At 39.3% G+C, this 22,745-nt stretch overlaps 1 protein-coding gene across 2 annotated transcripts in view; it reads right to left on the minus strand.

The window, feature by feature from the left end:
• Positions 1–22,745, minus strand: part of ADK (adenosine kinase) — a 308,889-nt gene that overhangs the window by 15,775 nt on the left and 270,369 nt on the right. For both annotated transcript variants that reach the window (XM_089682589.1, XM_089682590.1), the window contains exon 9: positions 6,337–6,451. In XM_089682589.1, coding sequence (XP_089538715.1) covers positions 6,337–6,451 — 115 coding nt within the window. The remainder of the gene's footprint in view (positions 1–6,336; positions 6,452–22,745) is intronic.

Consider the following 22,745-nt stretch of genomic DNA (forward strand, 5'->3'; position numbering starts at 1 on the left):
ATGTGGACAATTTCAAGGGGCATGAATACTTTTTCAAGGCACTGTAGAGGTGTTTATGCCTAAACTTTAATACTCTTTAATTAATGCCTAAGGATAATAATTGGTTTAAGATCTGCCCACAATTAAGTTTTTAACACCTAATAAGTTGCTATAAACAACTTACGCATTTCTGTCTTTGCTATATTTCTAGTCTTTTTTTTCTATTTGCTTAATTCGCACTCTAGCTCATGTAAAAAAGCAATTATTTAAACAATTAAAAACTTTGCAAACATTAATCTCATTACACAGTACAGATCCCTGAAATGCTTAAGCTAATGACATACATGAAGATGTTCCAAGTTGACTAAAAAAAAAAAAAAACTGTGGTTGTCCAAAGCAAGCAATCCAGATTCTGGCTTTATTTTTTCCCAATAAAATAAGGTGAACCTGACTGGTGGTAAATGTGAAAAACATCACCTTTTACTCATTTTCCTTTCTCCCATTTATAAAATACAGTCCAAAGAAAAAAAGATGGAAAGTCACTTATAATAAATAGAAAAAACAAACTTGTTAAACCTGCCAATTCTGTATTTAAACCAGGTCTAGACAAACAAAGAATGTTTAAAACATTATAGTATTGCTCAAAACTACAAGAAAGAAATCTGGTACATTTACTCAATTGTATAAGTGTTTTTTTTTTCCCAGGTGCATTGGGCATAGGTTAACTATGCACAAAATTGATCCTGCAAGATCATCTTTTGGTTATTGCATGTCTTTTTTATATTCTTTGTTAAAGTGAAAGTAATCAGGAATACTATGTAACCCTTACTCATTCAAATAAGGAAAGGACTGGATATCATTGGAGTTTATCTTAAAAGGTGGTTTCCACATTCTGACAAGTTCCCTGCCCGCAAAGCCCCACAACCACTGGGCCAGAGTTGTGGTGAAGGGGCCCTTGTTCTCATCAATAGTGGCACAAGGTGCTTTGCCAGGGCAGTGTTGAGGGCTTGTCACATGACTCAGAAGAGGGGGTGCACGCTCTCTCCCTTTTCTGACCAACTAGGCTGTATGTTTGGATAAAGGATTGAGATTTTTTTGGGAAACCCCATGGTTACTCGTTTTTAAAATTTGTTGCTGAGGGGTCCCCTTCTAAATACATACTAAACCCATATTTTGGGTTACATTTTGACCCAAGGGACTTTCCTTCTAGATCCATTCTACATCCTCTTGTAGGTTAAGGGTCTTGGATACAGTTTGGATTCAAAAGCACTGCACAATGTTCATTAAAATGTACACTAATGCATATAAATGCAAAGCAGCCTTCTTAAAAATGCAGAGCAACACACAAAGCATGCATTTCATTGCATCGCAGTGCGTTTTTATGTGAGGTATGGTGTGATAGGACCCTTATGGATGGAGCATTTTATCATATAGAACTGATTCACACTAGCCAGTATAGAAACACACAAAGTTTTCCCATGTGGGCAGCTGTCCATGTGAGCTCTGGCACAGACTTGTGCAATACCAGACTCAGCACGTTGACTGCTTACATTTTTCTTTTAAGTTTATTTGAAGTGTCACATAGTACACATCATTCATGTGTTTGCACAGCAACACAATGCCCTCCAGTGCATTGCGTAAATATGTAGACATGCTTTTTTTGTGCTGCATTGCACATCATACCAGCATTATGGTGTGAACAGGGCACATACAAACAATTCTCTTATATGTGCCCTAGTGGTGACCTGCAGTGTGGAAAAAAGCAAGTCACCGAAGAGAATCTGAACAAGCCGTTAGTAATGTCCATAATCATAATCTAATATTTTATAGAGGATTTTTCAATTATAATACTCAAAAAGTTGAACTGTATTCTTCCATGGGCCCAAAAATGTCGCTTTTGATTTTTATAATCAAAAGGGTAACTACTGCGAAACAATGGATGACAAAAACCATCTCCTTTAATTAAGGTGCCGCACAGGTCTTGTGAATAAAGCTGTGTCTTTCAATGGTTAAAGGGGAATAATTCTAGAAGATAGAATTTGACAGGTACCCGCTCCGATCACTTAGGCTATTGGAAACGGAAGGTGTCCTCCCTCTCTCCCTGTAGTCTTTTGGGACACGTGACAGGTCCCAGAAGACTACCGGACCATTCATGAAGCGCAGCGCTACTCGCGCATGCGCAGTGGGTACCAGACTATGAAGCTGCAAGCAGTCACAGCCGGGTGCCCCCACTGAAGATGCTGGCCTCCAGGAATACCGGACAGCCGGTGAAACAGGCTGCGGGGGACACACCGGGGGACCAAGGGACAGGTAAGTGGCTGTTTTTTTAAAAGTCCTCAGCTACAGTTTTTGTAACTGCTGACTTTTATTTTTTGACAGGGTGAGCGGAACTCCGCTTTAAGTAACGCCCTTTTATAATCAACTGTCTGCTGGACACCTGTTTAATGAATAATGTTAATTAGGATTTTTTGTTGAAAATTTTGCTTTGCTCCTAAGACTTTCATTGAGTTGTACTCATTTTTGCAATATGGTCTTGAATTAACTTGTTAGTAAAAATACTTTGTGTGTGCAAATAAACCACTTGCCCTCCAGAGGATTTACCTCCCTTCCTGACCAGGCCATTTTTTGCATTCCGACGCCGCGTTACTTTAACAATTGCATGGTCATGCAATGCTGCAACCAAATGAAATTTACAACCTTTTTTTTCTTCTCAGAAATTGAGCTTTTGTTTGGTGGTAGTTGATTGCCTGTGCGTTTTTTATTTTTTGTGCTATAAAAAAAAAATAAAAAATAAAAAATAAAAAAACCCCAGAATTGAGAAAAACAGCTTGACTTTTTGTTATTAAACATGTCCAGTAAAAATAAAAAAAAAAAAAAATAAAATTTCGTCATAAATTTAGGCCAAAATGTACTCTGCTACGTCTTTGCTAGAAAAAAAAAATTAATTTGTTTACGTGAAAGTTATAGCATTTAGAAATGGCGGTATATATACTGGGATTTTTTATTTTTGCTAGTAATGGCAGTGATCAGTGATTTATACCGGGACTGCGGGGGGCATTCTGACACTGGGGGGAACTGACTTGTCACCGACATCCCCAGGGACATCAATACAGCGATCGATGCTAATAAAAAGCACTGACACTGTACTAATGACACGGAGCAGGAAGGGGTTAACATGTGGGGCAATCAAAGGGTTAACTGTGTGCCGTTTACATTGTGTCCTGTGTGTGTGTGCTTCAATGTAAGCACACTGCTTTGCAAAGCAGTGAGCAGGAGCTGACAGGGGAGAGAACTGTATTGTTTACAAACAGTTCTCCCCCCCCCCCTTTGGAGATGCTTGGCAATCACCGGGCACGCACGCCCCCTACCCGAAACAGCAAAATCACACATACGTATATACATACATATATATACACACACACACACACACATATATATACATATATATATATATATATATACATACATACATACATATACATACATACACACACACACACATGATTTTGCGCACCCGTGCCGCCCTGTAGCAGTACTTCTGCTATAGGGCGGATGGGAAACGGTTAATAAATTTTGTTTGCAATCAATGGTCCTCATTTGTGGGAGTATTTTGTAGTTTAGTGTGCTAAAGAAAAAGTTGATTCTGAAAGGAAAGTAAAGGTTTTCTGACACATCTGTTGAAGTGTACTAATTTATGCTGAGCACTGTATATATAGTGGAAGAGACTATTTTTTGCCATAAACTCTTCCCCTGGCTGCCACCAGCTTTTTACTAATTCAACAGTCATGAGCATCTCAAAGTACAATTTCCACATTCTTTAAAGTTCTTCAATGTATTAACTCCAGTGCACAGATGTGGGAGTTAAGTCCTTGCAGACAATTAAAGCGATAAGTTCACTTTTCTAACACAAAATAACAAATGCACATTTTTTTTGCAGGTAAAAAAAAAAGTACATTATTATTATTTTTGAAGCCTGAAAAGCATTGTACCAGCTGGTCAACTTCTCCTTGTCATGGGTGGGGGTGGATTGGGCAGCGGCTGCAGCAGTGGGAATATGTTACATGTTCCATCCTAAAAAGAGATGGAACATGTAACATGTTCCCAAAGGAGAATTTATCCTCTAAGACTGCCAAAGACTCCAGACATGAACACATTGGCGCAATGTGGAGGACATCACATCACTGGGTAAGGGCGCTTTGCAAGGTAAATGTGACACAAGTGCAAATATGCTGTGCATACTTGCACATTATAGGTAAAATCTATCATGATTCAGACTTAATTTTTCACTTTAATCGCTTTTTCACACCAGCCTCGCTGTGCTATATTGCCCAATGCAATCCCAGGGCATAAACATGACAATATGCCTTATCTCCTGTTTCAGTTCACACACTGCATTACAATAAGCTGTGGGACATAGGTTTTAAGGTATTGGGGTCTCTGGGTTATATGCTCAAATACTCACAATAATTTTTTTTTTATCATTGTTAAATTTTTCTTTCATATATGCACTTTTTAAACTCTTTTAAACTTGGCAATATCACTATCCTATCCCTTTTCCTCAAAGGGAATCTGTCACAACCCTGTAGTGTTTAGTCTGCATGTACAATGGAAGACTATATCAACAAAAACTACTTTTCAGTGAAAATGGATTGTCAAAACAACCAGTTGTACCAGTGATATAAGCAGCTTTATTTGTAAGCAAATTCTGATTAATTTAAGCTTACTATTTAATTTGAGTTAACTCCCAATTCCCTGTTTGTTGCTTTAGGTGTTGGAAAGCCTCAATTGCCAATATGGACACTTTGGATGTAGATATTAGATGAAGTCAAGCTCTGGTTTTACAAGAAGAAATTAGGTCTACAATGTAATTTTAGTTCTCTGTATTTATGGGTCAGCTAAGTGTTTTCACATACAGTTTTTATTGAAGATATTCTCTGCTGACACATTTTTCATCCTATGGAAACTTCTTTCCAGTTCAGCCAAAGCATGCATGTGAAACATACAATGCAGGTATACTTCCTTTTTGACATATAAAAGGAAATAAGATATTCGTTACAAATCATTTTTTTCTAGATTTCAGAACCTGTCCTTAGTGAAGGAATAATTACAGCTATTGAAACTCTAGTTACCTGTACCAGTTCCAATTGTCAAAAAGAACCGTTGAGTTGGTTTTAGCATGTGAATTTATTAGGTCGAGTATGGGCAGTCTTAGCCTGACATGATTTTCAACAAAATGGTACATTTAATTATAAGCTGAGGAAATCCCGCACAGACATTTTACTATAGCAATTAAATTCCTAATTATCCAATCTGAAAGGGATCCTGGTTTCTTACAATTAATTAGAAGCAAGAAAGCAGTCTTAAATTAGGTGGAGCAAACATTCCCCACAGTGAGTTCACTTCAAGATCACAGCAGCTACGTAGTTCTATTTTAATGCTCAAACACATAAATATAACCTATGCAGAAAAGGAAAACATTCTTCCATATTCATTCTGTTGGCAAACCTTTTTTGGTTGTACTTCTCTCTAGGGTCACAGGTATACACTTGCTAATGCACTCCTGCTACTCAAGAGTCAGCTGACAGTGGCCTATCGCTCTGGAGGAATTCAAATGACACTTTCAGGATCCACCCATGCTCCCACCATCTCCAACCTGGTGCTCTAGTGAGCACTGAAGAAACACTACAGGGTTCAGTGTCTTACAGCCATTGTTCTGGTGCAGTGTCTTACAGCCATTGTTCTCTGCTGTGAACAGATGTGGGACAGCTGCAGTTTCAAATTGATGCTGGAGCATAGAGTTTTTTTATTTTTTTTAGCAACCCCACGCATCTCCTTTAATTTCCTATGTTTTAACAAACCCCATGTAGTAGCAGTGTTTTGGAAATCAACTTCTGATGTTAGTGATGGCGACAGCAGTAAATGCAATGAAAACATTTGTCCAATCCAGCTCAAGTAGGTTTTTAAAGAATGTAGATAACATCAAGTGTGGTACTTCCATCCTTTTAAAGTTATATCCGTCATGCTATTTAAAAAAAAAAAAAAAAAAAAAAAAAAGAAGGAGGGTGAACGGGGGTAAAAGGATACTACTCTGGAGAGTGATTTGAAGGGGGGCACAGGGCAGAGGATGCTAATGTAGGGGGTGGGCAGAATGTTCTAGCATTCAGTGCATACTAAAACATTATGACATTACCCTGCGGGGAAACCTGTTTTTTGTTTTTAACGTGGTTTACTACCGCTCTAAGAATTGTTTACTGCAGTGTGCTATGCAGACGGGTTAGTGCAAGGAAATGAAGTTCAGCCTTTGCATGATCCAGTGTGGTTCTGTTAGATTATGGGTGGCAGAGTCCATTTACCTACCTGTTGCCATTATGGTATCCTCATTTCCTTGTGTAAATACAATAACCCTTGGCCTTTTCGAGTTCACCTTTGGAAGAGCCTGAGCCTTTCTGGCGATTTCCTTTATATCTTCAGTCTAGGGAAGAATAAAATGTAAGGATGTAAATACATATGGTAAAGAGACTCTAATACTATTTACATTTCTTTTTAATCATCATTGCATGAAAGTAAAAATTATTAATGTTCTCAGAAAGTTCCAATAACTTTCATAGGTATGCCCCAACTCCACTTGATTCTTATCTTTAATATCATAATAATAATTATGGCACTGCTCATTCGGATTTCTTCTCTTCCACTACTCACCAGCTTTTTGTAATGGTGGAAATGCAAATCACGAGAGGCTGGGATGCATTTGTGGACATTATGTCTGCTACCATGTATATTAACAGAAATAATGGCATACAAGCATTACTGCTGCTGCTGTACAAATAACAGCACAGTACTACTGGCTTATTTTACAAAATACTTTATTTTGGATAGGGTGAGGGGCATTAGGACACCCATCAATAATTATTTTTGTTAGTACACTCATTTAGGAGATTTCTTTTTTACTTCTTGTCTATATCATGGTACAATGAGAAGTGCTCCCCAATATGAATACAGACCACTATAAAAACACATTTTCCAGTAGTACAGAAAATGGTAAGAATCAGTCAGGATTTTAATGCTGTACTTTGCCCTTTCAAGAAGATTTTACCTATCCTCCTTGATCAAGCGATGGGTGTCTGACAGAATAGTAGGCCAGAATAGATATCCCCAATGAGGACACAGAGCAAGCAAAACCTTACAAACATTCTAACTCCTCTTGATTTGATGGACGCTAAGAGGTTTTGGCTGGAGTTGAACTATAAACAAGGTATACCATTCTGGAAAGGTCTGCTCCCAAAATGTCCAGGTCATGGTATAGCTGGTAGTAAAGTCTAATTCAATTGGACTTCTAGCTTCATTGCTTATCCAAGCTGCTGTAGCTATAAATGTAAATTCTAATAAGACAGAAAGTGGAAGAAATTAAATAGTTTGGCATTACAACTACCTATAGAGCCTATAAAGAGTAGTTGAGTTTACAATAAGCTAACAAGAAAGGACAGATCAACAATTTCACCAACTTACTACTATGAACCAGCAACAGAACAGAGGAGTTAACCTTGAGGAAAAGGGATGATAGTGGAACAACCCACAGCAATAAGGACATGTGGGTAAAGAACCTTTCAAATAGAGTGCTTACAAAATCCTCCACCCATAACCATCAGACATCGGCAGAAGAGGCTGAAAAACTCCATTTGAGGGATTCAGCAGCAACATTGATTGCCAAAACACCCCCTTCCAATATGACCTCACTAGAGAGGAAGGCTCTTACAATTCTTAGTACAGATCTGATCATCACCATCCTGCCAGTAGACATGGGATAACGCACCGTGAACATGAATACATCTAATTACCATTACTTGGTAGAAAAGGTAAAAGCCATTTTTAACATCTTGAACCACAGTCTCCAAGGAAAGCTTGACCATGCCTATATAGGCTTCCTAAGACACACAAGGCAGGTGAGTCTCTATGACTGACTGTCAGCAGCATCAACGCTGTCACATACAACATCGTGAAAAATTTGGCTACTAACCTAGCACCCTACACGGGCAACACTGTACTCCAATAGAATTAAGAACCAGAAGAGAAAATTGTGTCTTATGTGGTTGAGGCAACTGCAGACATTATTGAGACAGTAAGAAAACGTCTGAAATAAGATGAGACTTAATAGTGGAAGACAACTCAAGCCAGATCAAAGTATGTTTTTTTTTCAAGTACAAGGATATCATCTGCAGAGAGACACAGCTACGCTATAGAATTACCTGTATGTCTCATTGTAACTAACATGTATATGGAGGAAGTGGATAAACTCTCTCAGGGAAATAACACCAAGTCACTGGTTTGGGTATTTAGATGACACGTTGGTCAAATTTAGCGCACTAAAAATGCAAGCTTTTTGTGAATGCAGACTTACTGGACAACTACATCAATTTTACATGGGAACAGGCACTGAATAACAAAATTACCCTTTTGGACAGTGGTTAACATGGTGTGTGTGTCTTGGAAATTGAGGGCTATACCAGTATCTGCTTTTTGACTTCTACCACCCACTGCAATATACTTTTTAGTTATTAGAACACGCAGCAACATCAGGCTGAGATGGTAATTTAAAAATAAAAAAACCCCAGCAGCTCAGGAATACAATGAAAGTTTGTGGCTACCAAGACTGGACTTTTGTTAAAACATACACAGGGACAGGCAAAAAAGCGGGATCATCTACATCAGGTGTAAAGTAAGAGAGTCAATTTCACATTTGGCCGGAGTGTTGGAAAAATTCAGGATCTTCAACATAGATTGCATACCTGTATTCTCCAAGCCAAGCAATTTTCAGAGTAATACAACCCACCCCCCCAAAAAAAACAAAAACAAAACAAAACTCAAAACAACAAGATAAAAACCCCAAACACCCAAGTGATAAAGGGAACTGCCTCAAAGCATGCCACCATGAGAGACGGAACCATCATTCAGAAGTGAATGACTTTCCTCCACATTTTTAAATATGACCTGAAGGTGTGAGAGCTGAAACTTAGGGAGGGAATCTTTTCCAGAGGGAGGAAGATTCTTGCTTGGGCTGTGTCCAAGGTTAGACCTAGGGACTCCAAGACGATGTGAGGGCTGTAAGGAAGACTTTGGAAAGTGGATCATCCAGCCAAAGGTTTGAAGGAGCTGGACGAGGACAAAGATCCTGGCTAAGGAGTCATTTAGCAAAAGGTCATCCAGGTAACCTGTAACATGAATGCAATGGATTTCAAAGAAGTAGATTCAGAAGCAGAGCAAGCACTTTTGTGAACACTTGGGGTGCAGGGGAGCCCAGAGGAGAGTCCTTCCTTTGGTCTGAAATTGGCAGATGTGAAGGTACAAAGCAAATAGGGGAGGAGGGAAAGCAACAATTTTTACTATTTGATATGACAGATTTAACCCAGAGATCCATGACGTCTTGGATCCAGACTGGCACAAATGCCAACAAACGTCAGAGGACAGTCCTGTCAAATGACATTTTCAAGAGCATCAACAGAAAACAAAATAGGGCTGAAGCCATCAGCTAAAATTGTCCTAAGAGCAGGTTCATCAAAGACAGGTTCCTGCTCTCTGTTCATTTGTCTCAACCAGTTAGTAAAAACTTGGCAAAGAGACATGGTGGAAATTGCTAGCTGCAGGGCTGGACTTGCAAGAGTAAATAAGGCCTTTTAAAGGGCTTCAAACAGCCTATCAACAGAATTTTAAAAAGAAGAAACATCCTCAATGGGAGCGGTAAGGTGTTTATCAAGAACTTAAGCGGCAGGGTACACTACAGAAAGATCTTTTTTCTTTTTAAAATCCCTTTCCATAGGAAAATTATTAGCAAAAAGCACAGCAAATCCATACAGTACACATTTAATTTAATATGAACATTAGGAGTAAAAGTCTTTTTAGACTTTGCTAGGTTTAGTACCCATAGGGGTCCATTTCAGCTGTTGAGAGTCAAGAGCTGTTAGGCAAAAACTAGTGGGTGCCGCATCAATAGGTGTGTCCACAATGGAAAGCATTTGGCATGAAGCCATAGCTTGTAAATGATATGTTTCAGGAGAGGGGGCAATCCTCTGCTACAAAATGTACCTCAATACTTTCCTCAACATTTTGAAATATGAAGAGGGTCAGGGGGAGACAAGGGGAAAGTGTTGTGTTTTTATCATCTGGAAACCAAATGTTCTAGGAGTGCCAAAGGTTTTCCAAAGAATTCAGACATCATGGCACAGAAATTTGCTTTTGCCAGTTAGATGGTGATAGGAGGTTCAGATGAAAAAACTTCAATGGTTTAAACAGAAAAATACCACAAGAGAAGAACAGGTCCATCATCTAAGGACACTAGCAAAAATGGAGCCTCACAGAGTGGGCAGGGTTATATGGGTACGCCCCACATATTAAACACGTTAACAGAAAACAAGGTATATGCCTAACAAACTTTAACAGAAGCTTGATGTTGAGTGCAGACACTCCTGGTGGCACAGGCCTTGACCAGGAAAAAAAAGGAACCTTGCCCTTAAAGTAGTTGTAACGCTAAAAAGAAAAATACTGCTGCTTATCCTTTGAGGCAGGATATATAGCACGGTGCTTTTGCAGTGTCATTTGTCTCATTCCTTGTTGTACAATACTTGGTTCATCCTGCTTTTTCCTGTGTTCCCGTATGTATACTGACCACGCTGATCATAGCTGCTGATCTAGGATAGTGTTATCAGATTACAAGCTTCCATCATTCTGCTCTCTTCTAAGAGTCTCTGCATCCCCCCCACCCTCTGTCTGTCATTTCTGTAGTCTGTGTGTGAGACAATCTCCTCCCTGCCCTTTCCCCTCTCCTCCCCTTCTACTTTGAGTAACACTATTCTCAGCAGCTGCTCCAATGCTTGTAAAGAAAAATTACTTTGATTCTCTGTTTTAGGTCCCTGTTTAGTACAGTGTGTGTGCGCGCGTTTTCTTAAAGGGATGCTACATGCCGCCTTTGCACAGTGCTGCTGTGCAGTCACATATCCTCCCTCTGCCGTTTTGCATATATTAGAAGGGAATCTCAGCCCCTCCAACTGAACTCTCTTAGATCAGGATGGAAAGCAGAGGTGGTTAGTGGGGGGGTGGATAAAATACCTAGGAATAAAACTCACTGCCTCATCTAAGCATTTGTATAGATTAAACTACATCTCTTTGATAAATGAGATCAGGGAAGATTTAAAAAGACTAGAAGGAGGAAACCCATCCTGGATAGGACGTATAAACCTAGTCAAAATGGTAATTATGCCTAAAATACTGTATAGATTTCAAATGGTACCAATTAAAATTCCAGAGGCCTTCTTTAAGATAATGAAAAAAATGTTAACAAGATACATATGGAAGAATAAAAAACCTAGAATAGCATATGAAACATTGAGTAGGACTAAAGAGAAAGGGGGATTGGGTCTACCAGATGTCAAGAGATATTATAAAGCAGTAAATAAGGGGGGATATCCTCCTGCGCTTAATATGGGTAGGTCCCTATCTACTAGCTGCAATCACTCAAACTCAACCAACAAGTCAAAAATACCGTGCATTAAAATAGTGAAGCGCTCCCAAATTATCTAAAAAATTATTCAATAAGTGAAGAATTACATAAACACTTCTAATAAATACCCATATACTATTAACTCATAATAGATCTGTGATAAAAATACCAAAATATACAATTCATAATATATACCCAAATAACAGTGATAAAACCAATTGACATAATACTGCTGATTCATAAAAATGTGACAAATCGTGATACTTGTGACACAACTGAATATCAAAAAAAGATATATAGTGATACTGCGATAAGTAAATACATATATCTGTGGTGAACCCTATAACAAATTAGAAAAAATTGCTTCTTAGATCAAAAATTTTTTTATAAATAAATAAATAAACTCAGTGTTTCAAAAAAACTCAAATAATCCATGCAAAAAAATGTGAAACACTCTGTGATCTTCACTTCTAGTGCTCAAGAAAGGAATCCTCCAACGGCAGAAATGCCTGCTCACCTCCCCTCCTCGACCCACACAGGGCCAAAAGGCAAAAAGGCTCTCCTTAAAGGCAATCCTTTCCTCCAGGCAACTCAGGCAGGAACCTCAGGACTTCCACTCCACCTCCTCTCACCACGTCATATAGGGCACAAACAGAAACTTCCCATAGTATAACACCGTTTATTGTAAATAATATGGCATAACAAACTTTCCAACTCACATGGTAACTTTGGATACAGCGCTTTTTCACCTCACATCATGGGTGTACTCTCATGCAGGGAGGGAAACCAATATGGCCGCTGCGTCCGGACAAAAACGTCCCCACGTGACCGGAAGTGACGTAATATCGTGCTGGGAATGGCGTTCCGACGCGTTGCGTCACGTGCGTCGTGACTTCATCAGGGTACCGCCCCCCAGAACCATGATTCATTTATATATGGGAAAGTCAGCCCACTATGCCTAATTGAAGGGCGGACTCCCGGCGGCCATTTTACCGGAGTCCTCACTGCTATCCCCATTGCTAGAAGACATCCTATTACAGCACTCAATCCGTGCTATAAATAGGAGCCATCAGCTTCCATCAAATATATGGCATATTCTTATTACCACTCCCCACAGAAAAACATATATAAACAATGTAACTAATCTTTTAATATAATATTAATATTAAAAACCCACAAAATACCCCAACTTTAATACTAGTTAATCAATACCAAAAAAAGGGGGGCAGAAGAAGATTATTATTTAAAGGTAAATGAGACCCAGCAATGAATTAGATGAATATAAAAATAGATACTCCCATCTAATAAAATTGCTACCTTTAATATTAAAAATAGTATACCGGTATATATATATATACACCAATAAAACCATAAGACCATACAATTTAATAATTTCCAATAGAAACATTTATTCAAAACCCTAACTTGATTCCTCTAAATCCTCACAAAAAACTAAAAAACCTATTTGTTTATTAAAAAATCCCATATATCAAAACAAATAAATATATGGTTAATTAGGTCACACCTCACTTCGCCCAATCCGACCATTTACCTATGATTGAAAAAAACAACAATACCCAAACGAATTCCTAATAAGTCATGTGAATAAGCCCATGATCCGAGTATACAGGATACATAGCATATATCAGTAATCAATCACTACATTATATTAAAATTATTAAAAGAATTTTTTTAAAACAAACTTTTTTATATATAAATGCACAGTCTAAAACCAAATTAAAAGTCACTAATAAAACAATTTAGATCAAATTCCACATTTAATCCATACGGTGCCTGCGTACGCATAGTATAGATCCATCGGGACTCAGCTTGACTTAAAGATTTGACCTTACTACCTCCCCTCCAATGTTTGGTGTATTTCTGAATTCCCCAAAATTTTAAACCCGACGGATCCTTACTATGTCGTTTAAGGAAGTGTTTGGACACACTGTGTTTTGGGAAACCATTTTTTATATTTTGGACATGTTCCCTGATACGTTTCCAGAGTGGTCTCTTCGTCCTTCCAATATACTGCAGGCCACACTCACATTCTAAACCATATACAACACCTTCTGTGCGGCAAGAAATAAAATCCTTGATCTTGAATTCAGTGCCGTCGATATTGCATTGAATCCATTGTTAGGAAATGGTCCGAAATTTATTTATAGGAAAGCACCAACATTGAAAATGAAGTTGGCAAAAAGTGTGTTGGATCCACCTGATAGAAAAAAGAACGGCACGTTTCTTGACCAATCTGGTTTTTTCCCATGCAAACAGTGTTATGGGTGCAGGGAAACTAAAGGGAAAAATAGTAAACGGAAAACGTTTAAATGCAATATCGACGGCACTGAATTCAAGATCAAGGATTTTATTTCTTGCCGCACAGAAGGTGTTGTATATGGTTTAGAATGTGAGTGTGGCCTGCAGTATATTGGAAGGACGAAGAGACCACTCTGGAAACGTATCAGGGAACATGTCCAAAATATAAAAAACGGTTTCCCAAAACACAGTGTGTCCAAACACTTCCTTAAACGACATAGTAAGGATCCGTCGGGTTTAAAATTTTGGGGAATTCAGAAATACACCAAACATTGGAGGGGAGGTAGTAAGGTCAAATCTTTAAGTCAAGCTGAGTCCCGATGGATCTATACTATGCGTACGCAGGCACCGTATGGATTAAATATGGAATTTGATCTAAATTGTTTTATTAGTGACTTTTAATTTGGTTTTAGACTGTGCATTTATATATAAAAAAGTTTGTTTTAAAAAAATTCTTTTAATAATTTTAATATAATGTAGTGATTGATTACTGATATATGCTATGTATCCTGTATACTCGGATCATGGGCTTATTCACATGACTTATTAGGAATTCGTTTGGGTATTGTTGTTTTTTTCAATCATAGGTAAATGGTCGGATTGGGCGAAGTGAGGTGTGACCTAATTAACCATATATTTATTTGTTTTGATATATGGGATTTTTTAATAAACAAATAGGTTTTTTAGTTTTTTGTGAGGATTTAGAGGAATCAAGTTAGGGTTTTGAATAAATGTTTCTATTGGAAATTATTAAATTGTATGGTCTTATGGTTTTATTGGTGTATATATATATATACCGGTATACTATTTTTAATATTAAAGGTAGCAATTTTATTAGATGGGAGTATCTATTTTTATATTCATCTAATTCATTGCTGGGTCTCATTTACCTTTAAATAATAATCTTCTTCTGCCCCCCTTTTTTTGGTATTGATTAACTAGTATTAAAGTTGGGGTATTTTGTGGGTTTTTAATATTAATATTATATTAAAAGATTAGTTACATTGTTTATATATGTTTTTCTGTGGGGAGTGGTAATAAGAATATGCCATATATTTGATGGAAGCTGATGGCTCCTATTTATAGCACGGATTGAGTGCTGTAATAGGATGTCTTCTAGCAATGGGGATAGCAGTGAGGACTCCGGTAAAATGGCCGCCGGGAGTCCGCCCTTCAATTAGGCATAGTGGGCTGACTTTCCCATATATAAATGAATCATGGCTCTGGGGGGCGGTACCCTGATGAAGTCACGACGCACGTGACGCAACGCGTCGGAACGCCATTCCCAGCACGATATTACGTCACTTCCGGTCACGTGGGGACGTTTTTGTCCGGACGCAGCGGCCATATTGGTTTCCCTCCCTGCATGAGAGTACACCCATGATGTGAGGTGAAAAAGCGCTGTATCCAAAGTTACCATGTGAGTTGGAAAGTTTGTTATGCCATATTATTTACAATAAACGGTGTTATACTATGGGAAGTTTCTGTTTGTGCCCTATATGACGTGGTGAGAGGAGGTGGAGTGGAAGTCCTGAGGTTCCTGCCTGAGTTGCCTGGAGGAAAGGATTGCCTTTAAGGAGAGCCTTTTTGCCTTTTGGCCCTGTGTGGGTCGAGGAGGGGAGGTGAGCAGGCATTTCTGCCGTTGGAGGATTCCTTTCTTGAGCACTAGAAGTGAAGATCACAGAGTGTTTCACATTTTTTTGCATGGATTATTTGAGTTTTTTTGAAACACTGAGTTTATTTATTTATTTACAAAATTTTTTTTGATCTAAGAAGCAATTTTTTCTAATTTGTTATAGGGTTCACCACAGATATATGTATTTACTTATCGCAGTATCACTATATTTCTTTTTTTGATATTCAGTTGTGTCACAAGTATCACGATTTGTCACATTTTTATGAATCAGCAGTATTATGTCAATTGGTTTTATCACTGTTATTTGGGTATATATTATGAATTGTATATTTTGGTATTTTTATCACAGATCTATTATGAGTTAATAGTATATGGGTATTTATTAGAAGTGTTTATGTAATTCTTCACTTATTGAATAATTTTTTAGATAATTTGGGAGCGCTTCACTATTTTAATGCACATTATAAAGCAGTGATCTTAGCAAGAATATATGACTGGACATTTAACCATGGGGGGAAAAGCTGGGTGACAATTGAAAACGATCTTAGTGGTATTAGACTGAGTCAGATGATATGGGTTCCACCACAGTTTAGAGGAATTAAAGAAAGCACAAGTATCTACACTTTGAATGTGTTAAGGGTATGGGACAATTTACAAAAAAACATGAAATGGGAATTTAATTCTATATTAATGCCTCTCACAAACACTGAGTACTTTCCTCCGGGAAAGAATAAGATATCAGGGAGATGGATTAGAAAGGAGGATACCCAACTGAGAGATGTTTTGGTGGAGGGGGTATTGAGATCACTTAAAGATTTAATAGAGAAGGGAGATATTTTTATTAGAATAGATGAGTGGAAATATCATCAATTGAAATGTTTTATTGGAAATCTTCCGAAACCCCTGAGATTAAAACAAGAGTGGAATATGTTTGAAAGGTTGTTAGAAACAAGAAGGGATGGGAAGCACGGTATTTCAAAGGTGTATAGAATACTCACAGAATTAGACACAAACACAAAGTTAATTTTTGTAACAAAATGGGAAAGGGATATGGGAGTTGGGTTTGATGAGGATAAACAGAGAAAGATGTTTAGATTGATACACGATAATGTTAGTATGAGAGAGGTAGAGATTAATTACAAGTGTGTGACACGATGGCACATTACACCGAGTGTAGAGCACAAGATGAATGGGGAAAACTCAAATATGTGTTGGAGAGGATGTGGAGAGATAGGCACGGTGTTTCACGTCTGGTGGGAATGTCCAAAAATCCAGGTTTTCTGGAAGATAATAGTCAAATTGATTGAGGAAATAACTGAAATTGACATAGGGTTAGACCCAACGATGTGTCTCCTACACAATGTGGAGACATCTGTAAACAAATATAAAGACTCAGGTATATGGTACTTATTGAATGCGGCGAAGGGGTTGATACCCAAGTTTTGGCGGAGATCTGAGGTGCCGAAGGTGGAAGACTGGATCAATAGAGTAAACCAGATAGGCGGAATGGAAAGATCATACCATATGCAGGAAGATAGGATGAGAGTTTATTATAGGAAATGGGAAAAGTGGGAAAGAGCTGGATTGAAAGAGAAATATAGGAAAATTATGAACTAGGATGTTAGCAAAAAATTAATAAGCCTTGAGAGATTAGAATGGACTAGAGTCTGCAGAGGGGGAGGAGGGGGGATGAGGGGCGGGAAGGGGGGGTTGTGGGATGGGAAAGAAAAGTGTTTTTAGTAGGGGAAAGATAGAAATATTATAAATGTCTATTTTTATGCGAATTATTCCCCTTTTTGGGTTTTTGTATTAACATGAAAAATTTTATAAATATTTAAAGATGTAGACTTCAGATAATTCCAAACAACTCAAACATGCAATAAGCAAAGTACTTTCGCCTTTGGATAAACAAATGACAACGCAATGTCGTGATTCAGGTAGAACACCTTTAGTACAAAAAAACAAAAAAGAAAAAAAACACACAAATGTTTGTATGAAGGAATGAGGTAGGTCTCTGAAACCGAACAGCCAAAGTTTAGATCTGCTCGCTGAGGCCAGAGTTGAAATCGGCCCCCCTGAGACCAGAGACACTGCCACACCAAACTGGACAAAAACATGATTTTTTACTTACCGTAAAATTCCTTTCACTGAGTTCATTGTAGAACTCAGTTCGATATTCTTGACAGTAGAGTTATAGTGCCACCTTCAGGATTAGGAAACTAGGCAAAAATAAAGAACACAGCACCGCCTATGGGTAAGCCCCAACTGGTAGCCAAATCTTATCTTGGCAGCTTATTCACAAAGAAGCACAAAAAAATGTGGTAGAGGGGTAAGTGTTGTGTCTGTCAATTAACCAAGAAATGAGAAAAAAAATTTTTGTAAAAAATGTTTTAAAAATCCAGTTTTCTCTATTTATTGAACCACAAATCTCAATATTACTGACTGTAGGTATGTCCCAAAGCAGTGCATCACTGAGGGGTGGTCAACCTCTAGAACCCCCCCTCATAGATGAGGAATAAGGAAATTCAAACAGCTGCCTGCAAAACCTTGTAGCCAATACAGGCATCAGAGGATGCCCAAACATCAACTTTGTAAAACGTAATATAAGAATGAACAGACGACCAGGTAGCTGCCTTGCAAACTTAAGACACAGATGTCTGATGCCAAAGAGCCCAAGATGCACTAATTGCCCTGGTGAAGTGGGCCATGATGGGAAAGGGAGGAGCCCGACCCTTCATGGCATAAGCCTGGGAAGTCTGTCTGATCCATTGCCAATAGCAGCAGAAGAGGATGCCAAACTTTTACATGGATTGTCTGCAATCACACAGTACGACCTATGAAAGGAAGCTGTAGCAGACAGATGCACACTTACAGATCGAACCACATCCAAAGAGTGAAGTGCAATTTTCTTAGGGGGCTGGCACAGTGATGGAAGGCCAATGCCCTCAATCAGATGAAAATTGGATAGAAGAAGGGTTGGAGAACCACCTTATCCTTGCATCAACATGCGTCAAGAAGAGGTGATAGCTACCAAAATAAACAACTTTTTGGAAAAGTGTCACCACCAATAGAAGACCCGTAATATTCTCAAGGGAAGGCTTCTGTGGAACTGAAAGAGGCACGTTCTGGTCCACCGGTGGCAACGAAGATCCACATGCCTAACCCACTGAATAAAAGGTATGAATCAATGAATGAGTGGCCAGAGGATCTTGAAAGAAAAAAACCACAAGGGCTGAAACTTTGTCCGCAAGCTCCGCAACACAAGCTTCTGATTAAAGCCTTGTTGGAGAGAAGCCAAAATCTGAGACTCTGAGAATGCATGTGGATGAATACCCGAAGCCTTGCAACATCAAAATGTAAGCCTTCCAAGTATGATGGTAAATCTTCCAAGAGGTGAATTTATGTGCTTTAAACAAATGTCCAAGGCCCACAACTCTCTCTTAAAAGCTGGCTTTCAAAAGCTAGTCAAAGTCAGCCACAATAAAGCAGGGTGAAAGATTGGTCCTTGAGACAGAAGATCCTTTTGCAGAAGAAGATGCCAAGGGGCATCCATGACCAGATGCATCATGTCAGCATATCAGGGTTGACAAGGCCACCAGAATGATAGAATTAGCCTCTATCCTTCACAACAGATGCGGGAGAAGCTTGAGAGGTAATGACTCCATGACGCCTCCGGAGCATCTGCCCAAGGATCCCTCGTTCTCGCCGCGAATCTCAACACCTTCCTGTGAAGACAGGATGTCAGAAGATCCATGTCCAGAGTGCCCCACCACAGGCATATCTGGTGGAAAACATCTGGATGCAAGGACCACTCTTCTTGGTCCAGAATTTGAAAGGTGAGAATCTGCCTGCCAGTTTTCTCCTCTGTGCAATTGCCCTGGGCTCACATTGGACCCATCATATTGTTGAGTTGTAGGGGACTGAAGTAAAACTAAGAAAAACATTATTGGCACTAGTGATGCTACTATCAGGACCAGAACTCTGCAGAATCACAGAGATAAATGGATGGATTCTGGATTGTTGAGAGTGAGTCTGGAAGCAGAGGATTGGAAACTTTCTCTGGGGAAGAAAATTAGGGATTGGACCGTGTCTAGGACAGGACCAAAATACTGCAAGTGATGTGTCTGTTCCAGCATTGGATTTTTGAGATTCAGCATCCAACAACTTGTTCAATGTCCTTACTGTCAGCAGCACATGGTTAGTCAGTATTTGATGTGTCTGTTCCTTCAGAAGGAGATTATCAAGGTATCCCGCAATGGGATTACCATGGGACATTGTAAATTTAGTGCAGGTGGCAACACCTTGGTGAACACTAAAGATGCAGAAGACAGACACCATGATAGGTCTACAAACTAGAAGCGTCGAAACGCCCACAGCAAAAAACAGGAGGTAGCTGGGATATGCTTAAGGGACAGATAAGTATGCACTGCTTACATCTACAGAGACTAGACAATCACCCTGATGGAAGGAGACTATGACAGATCTGGTGAATTCTATGTGAAATTATTACACTTAAAGACAATTATTATTATTATACAGGATTTATATAGCGCCAACAGTTCGCTCAGCGCTTTATAAAATAAAGGGAGACAACACAGCAACAATACAGTTCAATACAAGAGGGTTAGGAGGGCCCTGCTCCTTGGAGCTTACAATCTAAGTCTTTAGATCCAATTTAGGGCGAACAGTGAAAAGGTTTCAGCAAAACCCCTCAAACTATTCTTCTAGTGGAACAATGGCAAAAATACCCTAGCTCAAGAGGATTACAAGAGCACTATGGAGTTCTGCTAGTCTGTGTAGGAAAATAGCCAAAATTTGATGTAAGGCTTGGATGCAGCTCCTTGGCCATGGAAACTCATTCCATGAAGCGCTCTAAGCACTCTTGTGCTAATCTGAACGCCACACAAAGTTTGGAGGTCTTTAGCTATTGACTCTGCAGACAGAAAGCAACTTCTGCGCACTGTGCTCTTCAGCATGCGCTGACCCCGCTCTGTCATTTTATGTGGCCAACCACTTTGTGGCTGAGTTACTGCTGTTCCCAGTTGCTTCCACTTTGTTATATTATCACTAAAAGTTGACTGTGGAATATTTAGTAGCAAGGAAATTTCATGGATGGACTTATTGCACAGGTGGCAACCTATCGCAGCACCACACAAATTCACTGAGCTCCTGAGAGTGACCCATTCTTTCAAAATGTTTGTAGAAGCAGTCTTCATGGATGGACTTACCGCACAGGTGGCAACCTATCACAGTACCACGCTTGATTTCATTAAGCTCCTGAAAGTATTCCATTCTTTCACAAATGTTTGTAGAAGCAGTCTGCATGCCTAGATGCTTGATTTTAAATACCTGTCGCCATGGAGGTGATTGGAACACCTGAATCCAATGATTTGGAGAGGCGTCCCAATACTTTTGGCAATATAGTGTAGAGGTGACAGGACAAACTCTGCTACCAGGGACACACAAAAGTTAAATTTACAAGGAAAATGTCTTATTTTAACTCCCTGATATTCTCTCCTTTCTACCTCCACAGAGCAGACTGTGAACTTCAGCACTGTAAAGCTTCTGTCAGCCTTCCTCTCTAGCTAAGATATACAATCAAGGCTGAAAATGTATATCATTTTAATTGAAAATAGTGACAGTTTTTGAGACCAAGGAGAGGGGGAGAGTTTCCATTAGGAAGTGACTTCTCTGGGCTTCAACAAAATAGCAGCTTCCAGCAAGAAGAAACAGGAGCAATGGGGGGGGGGGGGGGTAACGACGACAATTTACAAACACACTAATTTTGGTAGCATAATTAATGTGAAATGTATTTTTTTGTTAAAGGATGATAATAGTTATCAAACTTATGGGTAAAGTTCTCCTTTGAAGTAGAACTAAAAGGCATAGAACTAAAGGCAAAATGTTTTTTTCATGATTACCGTGAGGAAGTTATCCCTGTAAGTTTTTTGTCATCTGTGTCCCATTGGAGTGACTTCTCTTCAATTCCTGTGCCATAGCAAAACCAGTAAGTGAGATGAAATCCCTCCAAAGTAAGGGACTCACGGTGTGTCACTAGTACTAGTGTCCCCATTGGAAGATTGTTCTGGTGTCAACCCATAATTTTAGATTTTCTTTTACTTTCACTTTCGATAACCATAAACAGGACAAACAGAGAGAGTGAACCTTCTTAATGAGCTCTTGGAGCTTTTCAAGGATCCCAGACTAGTAACCACACTAATAGAAGCTACAGGCTGTTATAATTTGAAGCTGTGCATGCAAACCATCAATAAGAACCAATACGGTATCCAGTCTAGGAGCTAGGTTTTTTTTTATAAACCCTTCAAGTCAGGGGTGCTCAACCTGTGGCCCTCAACCTCAAATGTGCATGCCCAGGGTTGGAAACCAGTTGATCATGATCTGGGCTTGAGCACCCACCATCCCAGAGAATCAGAGTGCATCGAGCTGACAGTACAGGAAACAGCTGTGGCTGTCGACAGAGCAGGAGCCGCATAAGCCAATATCTTCTCTGTTGCACTGGCTTCTGTCCCAGGCAGAGTGATATCAAGTGCACTTTGGAACCTTTCTAGCAGCCTGGAGAGTGATGCCAGCAGAAGCTGGAAGAGGGGAAAAAAAATAGGTCAGTGCATTAAACACATACACTGCACTTCTTTTGCAATGGGCATATTAGCACCTATAAAAGGGTTAACTATTAGGCTGCTTTCACACTGATCCTGCTGACTGCAGGAGTTTTAGTGTGCACCACACCAACAAGATCTAAAAAATCTATGGCAAAGTGCAGTTAACCTGCAGGAAAGGCGCAGGTGCACTGCGCTGCACCCACAGATCATTGTGAAAGCAGCCTAATAGTTGTTAACCTTTTTATAGGTGCCAATATGCACATTGCAAAAGCGCAGTGTATATGTAAACTGTAGCGCATCAGTGTGAAAGAGCCTTATAGGGGGCTTAGGACAGTAAGGGCTCGTTTACATTTGTAGTTTGGCGAGTAGTAAAACCCCGTAGTTGAGACATGTTTTTACCACACCCTCCCAACCACTGGTGTATTATCAGGGGTTTCAATGGTGACACAGCCCCATGCTGCAGAGGGCTGTGCAGCCTCCTTGTCACTTTTTGTTTTACACTTGGACAGAAGGGGCAGCATGTACAGGAATCAATCCTCTCCATTTATCTCATGCAACCTCTGAAACCTGGCTTCTCCTCCTCTCTCTCCAGCTGTCATTCAGCAGCTGCAGGAGCAAAATGTTCTTTACGCTATTCAAACTTTTACTGTGGCCCATGACCGGTTACCAAATCATTTAGGTTGCCCTAGCTCTACAACAGGTT

This window comes from Staurois parvus, unplaced genomic scaffold (assembly GCF_062004578.1).
Source record: "Staurois parvus isolate SC_StPar_1 unplaced genomic scaffold, SC_StPar_1.0 ptg000291l, whole genome shotgun sequence".
In the NCBI taxonomy this organism is placed as follows: domain Eukaryota; kingdom Metazoa; phylum Chordata; class Amphibia; order Anura; family Ranidae; genus Staurois; species Staurois parvus.